The sequence below is a fragment of the Chinchilla lanigera genome, unplaced genomic scaffold, assembly GCF_000276665.1.
Source record: "Chinchilla lanigera isolate Chin_1 unplaced genomic scaffold, ChiLan1.0 scaffold00146, whole genome shotgun sequence".
In the NCBI taxonomy this organism is placed as follows: domain Eukaryota; kingdom Metazoa; phylum Chordata; class Mammalia; order Rodentia; family Chinchillidae; genus Chinchilla; species Chinchilla lanigera.
The window spans coordinates 1,631,775-1,644,744 of NW_004955547.1; the positions used below are offsets into that span (position 1 = coordinate 1,631,775).

General features: G+C 41.2%; 1 protein-coding gene across 1 annotated transcript in view; it reads right to left on the reverse strand.

Moving 5' to 3' along the window:
• Tfcp2 (transcription factor CP2) overlaps positions 1–12,970 on the reverse strand; it is a gene marked incomplete at its 5' end in the record, with an annotated part of 66,701 nt that overhangs the window by 23,144 nt on the left and 30,587 nt on the right. Inside the window, 4 exon segments of the mRNA XM_005411895.2 lie at positions 952–1,058; positions 3,438–3,543; positions 4,827–4,903; positions 5,624–5,775. Of these exon segments, the coding sequence (XP_005411952.1) occupies positions 952–1,058; positions 3,438–3,543; positions 4,827–4,903; positions 5,624–5,775 (442 nt within the window).

Sequence of the window (12,970 nt, forward strand, 5' to 3'; positions counted from 1 at the left end):
AAAAAAAAAAAAAAGAAAAAGAAAAAGAAAAAGAAGAAGAAATAGGAGGGGAAAGGTTTGCTTGGCTATTGCATAAAGTGTAAGACTGGTGAATCTTTTTTTTTTCTTTCTAGTGCTGGGGATTGAACCCAGGGCATCATGCATACTAGGCAAGTGCTCTTCTACTGACCCACATCCTAGCCTTAAAACTGGTGAATCTTAACAGTGGAGCTTTGTCTAACTATACTAGCCTGGGTAAATTACCTGGTCTCTCTAAGCCTCATAAGTCTTAAGATCACGTATACAAAGTGTTTACTTAAACGTTAAGTACTCAATGAATTATTAACTATCATTAATATAAATAAAGATTTTTGAAGAATCTACCCAAAGGATATAATCAGACATGCAAATCAATTTTTTGTTGTTTTGAGACATGGTCTCTCTATGTAACTCAGACTGGCCTTGAACTCACTATGTAGCCCAGGCTAGCCTTGAACTCAAGACAATCCTCCTGCCTCAGCCTCCCAAGTGCTGGAATTACAGGCATGCATCACCATACTTGGTGCAAATCAAAATTTAAGTATACAGTACAATGGGTTCAATTCCAGTACAAAAAAAAAAGGATACAGATGCTCAAAATAACTTTATGGATAACAAGGAAAGATTACAACAATTTATATGCTACATAATTCTTAAGTAGGTTATGATAGAAAGAATTATAAGCATTTTGGAGAAATACAAGTGAAAAAATTCAAATATTTAGAAAAGCAATTCAAAAACTCCTCAGGATGCAGGCACACTTTGAAGACTCTGCACCTGACAGGCTAGAACCTCAGATGTGCAGATGAGATGTGTACCTCTGTGGCAGAATGTGTGCACAGCACAGAGATTTCATGTACAACATTTTATCCTCCAAGAAACTAGCCAGCAGCGATGGATGCTGTTCACAATGGGCCCCATCTAGTGTCTCACCTGAATAAACACAGACGTCCTCTTGGCAGGGTCCCACAGGAACTCCACTGTATTGAGCTGAGTTGGGTTAGCCCGAGGATCGATGATACCCACAGACATTGGGATATCTGGGAAACAAAATGGTAATCACTGAGCGTAGTATACACTGAACAACACTGACAGCTTTTTAGTTCTGTTTTTTGCTTTGTTTTGGTTTTTTTGTTTTTTGGTACTGGGAATCGAACTCAAAGACCTCACGCTTGCCAGGCAGGTGCTGTGCCGCTAAGCTAAATCTCTGGCCCCTATTTTTGTTTCTTTAAGATGAGGTCTCACTATGTTGCCCAGACAGATCTCAAAATCTTGTCCTCAAAAAATTCTCCTGTCTCAGCCTCCCAAGTAGCCGGGACGACAGGTACGCACCAGCACATCGAGGGCTACTCAGTTTTAGGTGAAAAAACACTGGTCCTTGTCTCACCCCTAGTTACTGAGATTCTTGTGTATCATATCCTAAATGTCTTTTCTACCAAGAAAAAATGTTTGTTAAAATTAAGCATTTTCCTCCTAGAAACCCTTTTTCCACTTTTAAATTGTTAAAATAAGACAATTTAAGGCAGTTTCCTTTTAATTTGCCAAAAGATCTACGTAAGCCAGGTATGGTGGCACATGCCTGTAATCCCAGCGCTGGGGAGGCAGAGGCAGGAGGATTATCATGAGCTTGAGGCCAACCTGGGCTACCGTGAGTTCAAAGCCAGCCCGAACTGAACTACACAGTGAAACCCTGACTCAAAAAAAAAAAATCTACTTAAAGATGGATTGAATCTACAGACTAGCTCTACTCTCATGAAAACTGTAATTTATAATGTGTTTCACGTACAGTCTGAAGATCAGTGTTACTGCTAGAAGCGTAAGAGGACTGCTGCAGACATGTGAAGCAGTGTCTGTACAACAGCACAAAGTAGTACTTCACAGAGAGAAACGGAAAAATTCTAACACCATGATTGATGCTAAGTTACCACATCATCAAATAATCCTATAACGCAGTGTCCAATCTTATACTCAGGAGCAGAGTAAAACTTACTGGATTTCAATAGAGCCTTGGCTGGTAGTCTACATGGCAGATACCTAAATCTCATTCCTTGACTTCTAATATTCAAGTTAAGAGATAAGGCTGTTATTATAACTGTGTTTCAAGTACACTACTGCTTGGGCATCAATGATTCAAAGGAGAAAGTATCAAGTAGGTCCCACTCTATAGTGTTGATTGTGTTTGATTCACCCTAAGCTCAATTTATTTTATAGATCTCAGAATATCTGTATGAAAAGCAAAGTTTCCCCAGGTAAAATTAGTAGTACTTAAATTAGTTTAACTACTACACCCATGTTCACAGTATCATTCATTATTTATAATAGTCAAAGGTGGAAGCAACCCTAGCATCCATCAACAGATGACTGGGTAAACAAAATGTAATATACATATATTATACAATATTATATAATATACATTTATAGGTATATTTCAGGCTTCAACAGGAAGAAAATCATGTATGTGTATGTGTGTGTGTTGCTAGAGATAGAACCCAGGCCCTCACACACCTGCTAAGCAAGTGCTGTACCAGTGAGCCACATCCCCATCTTTTTTATTTGGAGAAAGGATCTCACTAAGTTGCCCAGGCTGGCTTTAGACATGTGACCCTGACCCTCCTACCTCAGCCTCCTGAGTAGCTAGGATTACTGTGCACAGCAAGAGAGGAAATTCTGACATATATGCTACAACACAGCTGAAACTTGAAGGCACTGCTAAGTAAATGAAGGTAGTCACAAAACAACAAATAATAAATGATTTCACTTATATGGACCCCCCCCCCCGCAAAAAAACCAAAGTGTAATAAAATATACCTGTCATTTATATGGACCCAGACTAACCCAATTCATGCAGGAGGCTGTGGGGATGAAGAGTTACTGCTTAATGGATATGGAGTTTCAATTTTGCAAGATAAAAAAAATTCGGGGGAAGGATAGTGATGATAGCTGTACAACAAGTGAATGTGCTTAATGACCTGAACTGTACTCCTCAAAATGGCTGCAATGATACATTGTGTTATACGTTACAAAAATTGTGGAGATGAGGGTTGAGTTAGGGTTGGCCTTGAACTCACAGGGATCCTTCTGCCTCAGCCTCCCAAGCACTAGGATTACAGGCATGCACCACCATGCCTGGCCATTATAACAAACTATATTGAATGCTATTATGTCTTACAATTTAAAAACAAAAATAAACCACGCTCAAGTAATGGATACAATTGCTATAGAACCGAACTGTTTATACTTCCAACTTGAATTTTTATATCATCATACAGGTAATGCTTATGTTTCCTAAATAACAACTCCAAGGGTCATGCTAATTAAGTCTCTGAAGCCAAGGAACCAAGAAAAATACCAAGTAAAGAAAATCAACTCTGAGTCTGTGGTTGAAGGTATTTCCTAAGCAACCGACTCTCTTAACTCACCTATGTCAAGGATTCTATCTCCAGGTCGGTTCCACCTCCAGCCCTCCAGCTGCTGATGTTCAGTGTACTGCAGCCTTCTGTCATGGAATACTACACGGAATATACTCTACAAGGAACAACAAAATCGATCAGCGAGAACCCTTACAAGTCAGTGCTGACAAAGGAAAACAAGCAGTTCCTACCACTTGGCCTCTAGACAGAATCGAAAATTGCCTGACAACTACTTCTCTCTAACACTTGTATCATACCAAGTCTTATGATAAATAAGCTGCAGGATAAATTTTATAATTTATCACATAGAATCTTTATAGTTAACTGGCATAACTACTTAAAATGTTAAAGGTCTCCTACATGAGGTATTTTTTTCCCCAGTACTGGGGTTAAACCCAGAGCCATATGTATACCAAACCACCACTCTACCACTGAGCCACATTTCTCCCCTTTTCTTTTTGCAATTTTATTTATTTATTTATGTATGTATGTATGTATGTATGTATGTATGTATGTCTTTTTGAGACAAGGTCTCGCTATGTAGTTCAGTTCAGGCTGGCTTTGAGCTCACTTTGTAGCCCAGGCTGGCACTGAACTCGCAAGGATCCTCCTGCCTCAGCCTCCTGATTACAGGCATGTGCCACCACGCCCAGCTCTCTTTGTAATTTTGAGACGCATCCCACAAGGCTTCCCAGGTTAGCCTGGAAACTGTGATACTCTTATCTCAGCTTCCTGAGTAGCTGGGATTACAGGCATGCACCCACTACACCAGGATCTATGTAAAGCATTTCCATATGCTTCTACTATTATACCTGTAATAAGCCACTCAGCTCTTCATGGGTATATGAAAAACTCACCAAGTCCTCTTCTTGCTAACCCACCACACAACCTGTGAACAGTGAGGTTTGGCAGGATCCATTTCTATCAATTTTCTTTTTGTTGCTCTTACTTTGTGGAAGTGCCTGTTAATCCCCCCCATCACTTTTTACAGCTGCCAATAAAACTCCTCTGTCCCAACTGTGCTATGAATTCTCAAAATGCTTACGGTCAGTCTAGACGAAGAGAACTGCTATTCATCAATGATAGTTTCTGTTTTCCTTGCTATGGGCCCAACTATCCAAAGAGAAACTTATCTAAGATCTTGGGGTGGTTACTTGAATCCACAAAATAGAACTTTACTAAGCCACAGGACCACCCTGGACATGGACCTGTGAGCCTTCTGCAGCTCTGAAAGCCCCACATGAAGAGAGGCGCTTGCCCCCCAATAACACACCAGTCTGCTCCTCTGCCAGCCAAATGTGGCAGCTGAGATACCATTGAGCCCTTTATGGAAACCAAAGAGTATTAGCCCAAAGAAAATCATTTGTGTAGAAGAATGATTTATTCATCTTCTTTTACCTTCACCAATTTGCCATTAATCTCTGGAAGTTCTCCAAGCTTCCTATTATCTAGCATTCGGATTTCGTAAGACTGTCCTAAAAGAAAACGTAATCACATTATTACACTCATCACAAATTAATCTACCTGGATTCAGAAAGGATAGAATTCAGTTGGTTGAATATATGAGATAACATTCCTTGTATTAGAAAAATAACAGTAAGCCTTTACTAGATGCTAGGCACTGTGCTAAGCACTTTCATATATTATTTCCCAGAACTGACAGCGTTTCCAAGGTATTATCAGTCTCATCTACAGTTAAGAAAACTATAACTTAAAAGAGTTTAAACAACTCGCCTAGAGCCATAAAATTGCTAACTAGTAGAGCTGAAGACAGTAATACTTCTCAGACAGTAGGAGACGTCGAGGATACATGGATCAGAAAAAGGGAGCTCCACAGCTGGGCATGATGGTGCACATCCAAGACCCCAGCACTTGGAAGGCTAAGGCAGGAGGACAGCTGCAACTTCAGTGCCAGCTTGGGCTGCAGCGAGTTCAAGGCCAGCCTGACCTACATACATGGCAAGACCTTGTCTCAAAACACACACACACAAAAGGAATGCAAAACTAAAAATGGGCAGGCAGACAAAAGAACCAATAGTATATGTCAAATATGACATTAAAACTCAAATCTCTGAAGGCCTCTAGGCTAATGAGCCACACTAGAAAGATCTAGCTTTTTACGTAAGTGTGTCCCTAGGTACTATCACGAATCCAGCAAGTCTGCAATAATACCAACGAATGAGGAAGCATCTAACCTTGATTGAGGTATGTCAGGGTCTCATCGTGGAGCTTCACGGCTGGAGAGGTGGCAGCGCAAAGCACGTACTGGAAAGGCAGGATTTCATTCTCGTTATCAGGAGGCAGACTTGACTCTTCTTGCTTAAAAATGGGCAACGCAAGGACATCACTAAAATAAAACAAAAAAGAAATATCTGACAATGGGGCAAGAACAGATTTATTATTGCAAAGATGTACCTGCACTTCGCTTTGGAAAGCCGCAAGTATTACTGACCGGTAGAGTTTCATCTAAATGACTCGATTCAGCTCACCCGCTGTGACAGTCCTCTGACCACAACAATGTAGGTGAGGACAGATACTCGCTGCTAAAACCGCCTGGGTGTCCAAAGACCGTATTCAGGAGCCACTCACGAGTTCATAAAAGGACTCTGGAAATTATATGCAGAATTTCGAAGTATAAATCTAGGATAACCGGGCTATCATTTGGAGTTGGCTGGAATATAGCCCCAAGGGTTATATACTGGAAGCGTGGTCCCCAGTGCTGACGTAGTGGAAAGTCAAGCGGGTAAGGCCTGTTGGGTGTGGCGGTCTATGCCTGGAATCCCAGCACTCGGGAGGCTGAGGCAGGAAGATCGCTGCAAGTTTGAGGCCAACCTGGGCTACACAGTGAGTTCAAGAAGATCCTGTGTCCAAAAAAAGAAAGGCAAGGCCTAGTGGAAGGTAATCAGGTTACAGGGACACCACTAAGAAGGGATTAATGCGGGCCTCAAGGGGCTGGATTAGGTCCTGAGAAAGAGCTGTTATTAGGGAGCTTGGCACCCTCCTTGAGCCTCCCTTCTAAATGTATTTCCTGTCAGGCACAGATTCCTGCAACCTCAGCACTTGGGAGGCTGAGGCAGGAAGATCATTTGAGCCTATGAGTGGACAACACTGGAAGAGCCCGTCTCTTTAAAGCATTTCTCCGCCTTTGTATCATCTCCCACCAGGTAATGCCATCTGCCATTGGCCTTTGCCAGTGCCATGCTCTTGAGAACCTTGTGCTAAATAAGCTTTTCTTTGTTTTTTGTTTTTGTTTTTTCCAATACCGGGAATCGAACTCACGACCTTGTGCTTGCCAGGCAGGCGCTGTGCTGCTGAGCTAAATCCCCAGCCCCTAATAAATTTTGCTTTATTCACTGCTTCAGTGTTTTTTTTCTCTCTCTCTCTCTCTCTCTCTCTCTCTCTCTCTCTCTCTCACACACACACACACACACACACACACACACACACACACACACAATGTGGACCAGTATACTTGGTAACATCTTTATTCTCAGAAAGGCAACTACGGTAACTTTAAACCCCCCCCCCCCCGTGATCTACTATAAAGACTAAAACAACTTTTAGGATTCCTTCAAAGCCTCATGAAAAGAATGAATTGATGGCCAGTATATATTTCAAAGTGATACAACATTCTGGGGAGTAAATCTTACTGAGATGGCATGTTAGTCACTCTGAGGGGCTCAGGGAAGGGTACTGGAGGAGGTCAGAAGTCCTACATTTCATCCCTGAAAACTCAGGCAAATCTCAGGCAAGGTCCTCCCCTTTCAATTACAAGATGGGAACTGCATTTGCTGTCAAGAACAGATACATGAGGGGCTGGGGATTTAGCTCAGCGGCAAAGCGCCTGCCTCGCAAGCGCAAGGTCGTGAGTTCGGTTCCCGGTACTGGAGAAAAACCAAAAAATAAAAAATAAAAATAAAAAATAAGAACAGATACATGAGAAAATATTTTGGGAGATGTAAGATGCTAAAACAGATATAAAGGATTAGTAAAGGGCCGGGCGTGGTGGCACATGCCTGTAATCCCAGGACTCGGGAGGCCGAGGCAGGAGGATCGTTGTGAGTTCGAGACCAGCCTGGGCTACAAACTGAGCGCAAGGCCAGCCTGAACTGCATAGCAAGACCCCGTCTCAAAAAGACCAAAAAAAAAAAAAAAAAGTATTAGTAAAAATCTGTCCCCACAAACTCTAGCCATAGATTAGCAGGCACCTTATGCTGAATGTTGTTTTTTGGGGTTTGGTTTTTTTTTTTTGAGACAGGATCTTGCTATGTAATTCAGGCTGGCCTTGAACTCACAGTAAACCTCCTGCCTCTGTCCCCTAAACTCCAGGATTAAAGGCATATGCCATGATGCCCAGCTCATATCCTGAATCTCAGTCAGCACCTACTCTAGTTTTAATTTTAGAAGGGCCTTAAAAACTGTACTAAGCCGGGCATGGTGGCGTATGCCTATCTCAAAAAGACCAAAAACAAAAGACAAACAAACAACAAAAAAAACTGTACTAAATTGTAGATTATTTCTAACTTTCTTAAGCCAAACCATGAAACTCAAAATCAAACGTTTTATTCTGTGGAGGATATATAAAGATACCTTATAAGAGCCAAAATTAAAGTCTGCACTCAAATATTGGCAAGGAGGTGGAGTGATCAGATTTTCTTTGTGTGTGTCTGTGTATGTGTCTTTTTGAGACAGGGTCTCACTATGCAGTTCAGGCTGGCCTTGAGCTCACTTTGTAGCCCAAGCTGGTCTCGAAGTCCCAAGGATCCTCCTGCCTCAGCCTCCTGAGTGCTGGGATTACAGATGTGTGCCACCACGCCTGGCTAGATTTTCATATTTTGCCAGTGGCAATGTAAAATGGTGTAACTTTTAGAAAAAGGGTTGGCAGTTTCTTATAAAATTAACCACACGTTTGTCCTTTGATCCAACAATTTTACTTATGGGTATTTATCCAAAAGAAATGAAAGCATAAGTCCATCCAAAGATTTGTACATCACTGATCACAACATAAATGCAAAAACTGAAAGGAAAGGAAAAACAACCTGAAAGGAGCCCAAATGTTCACAATTACGAGAACCAGTGTACAAACTACATCTGTATTCACACAACAGACTACAACTCAGCAAGCAGAGGAATGCAACCACACAGATGATCTCGGACACAGCGCTGAACAAAAGAAGCTAGACGTGGGACTAAGGGCATAGCTGAGTGAACGTGCGCTTGCTTCACATGTATGAGGCACTAGGTTCTAACCCTGCTACTGCAAAGGAGGTAAAATTTTTTAAAATTAATTTTTTTTTTTAGTTTTATAAAGTAGACACAAAGAGTGCATAATGTATGATTCAATTTATATGACACTCTTCAATTTATATGACACTTTACAGCTGGTAAAACTAAAGAGAAAATGGTTTCCTGGCCAGGCACAGACTCTTGGAAGGGATAAGGTAACTTTTTTTTGAACCAGAAATCGAACTCAGGACCCTGTGCTTGCCAGGCAGGTACTTGTGCCACTGAGCTATATCCCCAGCCCGACAAATTCTTATTAAAAACAGTAACAAATGTTCTGATCATTGGTCAAGACACACAGGTGTAGTAATATCCAAATTTAAGACAGGCTGCACACTAAAAAAAGGAGGGAAGAGAAAGAAATTTTTCTTTCTGTGGATGTCTAAGCAGCAAGGACATAAGGGTATATGTTGTTATTTGAATCCACTTAGCCTGGATGCATTTCAGTTTTTAGTTAAAAAGTTTCTGCTTGCTTAAAAAAAAAGCAGGGGGAAGGCCAGAAAAACAAAATTTTGGCGCTTTTCCTTAGGTAAAGAGACGTGTGTTGCTCATGAGTGGAGCTATGAATGGAGAAGGTAGAGGATCCTTCTTCCTATTCATAATAACGCGCTAGTGAAACACACTATTGCTCCCCGGAGACAATTTAAAACTACAGAAGCACATTCTTGAAAAGTACTGTGTCCCAGTTCTGCTTCTCAAAATCAGGAGCTCCCTCTGTGGGAGTTCCCACAACAAACAGTATAGAAAATAAAGCAAACCACTACAAGTCTGGAAAATAGCATTAGTCATTGGGTCACTTTACTGCCGTATTATTCTTAAATATATCACACTGGATGACTTCTTGAAAGATTAATAAAGACCACCAGGAATTACGGCAAACAGGACTTTGCAACATAGTAACAGCCCAACTCTTGGAATAGAGAAGCAGTGGCAAACTTTTTAGAGTTTCAAGGATAACAAATAGCTGGGTGCACCACAGGCGACACAGGTCTGCAGCCACTGGTGTACTTTTTTCTTCTCCTCAAATGTCGCAGCCAGACAAGGCTAAGAGACAGGAACAGTCCCTTGTCTCAGTATCCTGTGTTTGGCTTAACACTGAACACTCCAAGACTAAGCAAAGAACTGTCACTTCACACTAGAATTTTTTCAAGGATTCCAAACATTACCCCTAAAATTAACTCAAAACAGTGCACCCAAATCAAATGCCTAAGACTGTGTTTCCTGACCAAAGATTTTAAGTCCCAAATATATCTGAATTACTCATGTCCTTGCTATATTGCCTTTCTTTACCTCATGGGCGGAGCAAAGAGTAACATTCAGTTGCACATTCTTAGAGAGCGAAGCTAAAGATCACCATAAACACAGTTGTAGGCCCCTGCTTATTTCCAAACAAAAACACGTTCAGCAAGAAAAACGAAAGTCTGCTCTTTTTTTCAGAGAGGACAGTGAAACAGAATAGGAAAGTCCCGGCTGGCAGACTCTAAAATAGTTGCTGCCAATGTATAATTTAGTATTTTATTATATTCTCTGATGATTTCATGTATGTAACTCATTTCAATGAAGCATGAACTATTTGAAGGGATGACTTCTCTTTGATATTTATTAGTAAATATTAAACATGATTTATACCTCTTTGTTTTCATTCTCCAGACTACCCAGTGCTAGATACATTGTGATCATTTTAGAACCCTTGACATTTTACTGTATCTCTGATCAAACACAAAGTTATAAAAGCTTACCAGCTAAAAGGATAAATTGAGAATGTGTTTAAAATGTGCACTCTCAAGTGGAAATCCACAACTTAGAGTGGCGGGATAGCAGAGAACACTTGAGGAGAAGCAAGTCTGCTCCCTGAGGTGCTCTCTCTAGAAAGAGCCTAGAAAAGGGACAGAGAAAAGTTTGATGAGCTTCACTGGGAAAAAAGCATCTAAGAAAGTTATAAAATAATAAACACTATCTCAGAAAGTGAGAAACTGGGGCTGGGGATTTAGCTCAGCGGCACAGACCTGCCTGGCAAGCCCAAGGTTGTGAGTTCGATTCCCAGTAATGGGGGGGGGGGCGACACACAAACAAACAAACAAAAGGTTAGAAACTAATTAACCTGAGACCTTCAAATGTCATGAGCTTCCAGTTTTCATCATTGGCAAGCCTCAATTAGCATGATAAAGCATGCTAATCCTTAGGTCAGCTACAGCAAGAAAGGCAAGCCAAATCCAGTAAATAATCGGCAGTAACAATTTTGAGAGCCAGGCGTGATGGTACACACCTGTAATCCCAGCACTCGGGAGGCTGAGGCAGGAGGATCATTGCGAGTTCAAGGACAGCCTTGGCTACAAAGTGAGCTCGAGGCCAGCCTGAATTGCATACTGAGACCCTGTCTCAAAAAAAAAAAAAAAAAAAAAATATACTGAGCTGGGCATGGTGACACACGGCTGTAATCTCAGTACTCTAGGGGACTAAGGGAAGGGGATGGCAAGTTCAAGTCCAGCCTGGGTAACTAGAGACTTAGTGAGACCCTGTCTCAAAATTAAAAATGAAAGAAAGAAAACAAAACAAGAAAGAGGGTTGGAGATGTCACTCAGTTCAAAGACCTTTGGTTTAATCCGCAGTTCCAAAACACAAAAAATTATACTAACCTACTGTATTATGCTAATCTCTTGCACTAGGTCCCTATACCAGACTCTAACAGTCTGGACCGAAATTCAAAATACTTAATACTATGGTCTCTTTTCTTCTGTGAAATCAGGACCGAAAGTATAGCCAAATTTCACAAATAGGCCAAAATTGGCATAGTAATGAATTTCTCTGTATTAGTCCTTTCACAAAAAAAGGTAACACTGAGTAACCTGATATTAACTCATCAGTTATTTTTCTATTGTTCTGTCTCCCTTCACTGCCCTTCTTCCCAGTCTGCTGTAGGTTCTTTATGTAAGCTTTCCACAGCTCTTTCCTGCCTATAAAACTAACCTCCTCTGCTCAGCTCATCAAAACACTTATTCTATGTTATGGAATTAAGTGTTGCTCGATTCTAGAATCAAAACTAAAGCAAATTCAGATCTTTAAACAGAGGTCAAGGAGATAGTTCAGCAGTACAGCGCCTGCCTGGCAAGCACAAGGTCCTGAGTTCAATTCCCACACCAAAAAAATTAAATGAGCTAGGGCATGATGATGCATGCTTGTAATCCCAGCATCTGGGCGGCTGAGAGAGAAAAATCTTGAGTTTCAGGCCAGCCTAAGCAACATAGCTAGATCAAGACGACCCTGGACTACACTGCAAGATCGTGTCTCAAAAAAACAAAAACCCCAAGCTAACTAAGCTGGGGTAGTGGTGCGTGTTTAGAGTGCTGGGTAACTAAAGACTTAGTGAGTCCCTGTCTCAAAATTAAACATGAAAATAAACAGAAAAAAAAAGGGCTGGAGATGCACCTTAGTGCAAAGGCCCTCAGCTACATAGGAAGCTGAGGCACAAGGACTATTTGAGCATGAGAATTTAGGGTCAGCCTGGGCACACAGCAAGACCATGTCTTTCACGAAAATAAACAAATAGACCTTTAACTAAATCCTCGTAATTTTGTTATGTTAAGAGAGTAATTTTGGTACAGCAATATTTTTTCTCTTTTTTATTTGTACCCATTTATTTTTTTGGTTTTGTTTTTTTGAGACAGGGTCTCACTGTATAGTCCATGCTGCCCTTGAACTCACTATGCAGCCCAGGCTGGCCTCGAACTCACAATCCTCCTGCCTATGCCTCCCAGGTGCTGGGATTACAGATGTGCACTGACCACACCTAGCCTGTTATAGCAATAATTTTGCTACTGTTTTGTTTAACAGAAGAAAGTAGAATAATTTCCTAGGAAAGATAGAAGGCCAGATCAGAGAGGAGAGCTGGAAAGGACATATGCCCAGAATTCTAATACAAAGCCGGTGAGATTTTCTAACTATCCAGTAAACACAAAACTTACCTTGTAGGCAGGTGTCCTCTATAACAAGTAATGATGAAAACAAAATTGCACTACTGAAAAATCTCATTTAACTAAAAATCAGCACATATGGTTTTAAAGGTCTACCTTGCTTTATCACCCAGAAAATACCAGTAATAAATAGAACAAGAAGCCAGGTATGGTGGCGCACACCTGTAATCCCAGCACTCAGGAGGCTGAGGCAGGAGGACTGCTGCAAGTTCAAGACCAGCCTGGGCTACAAAGTGAGCCCAACGCCAGCCTGAACTGCATAGCGAGACCCTGTCTCAAAAAAGACAG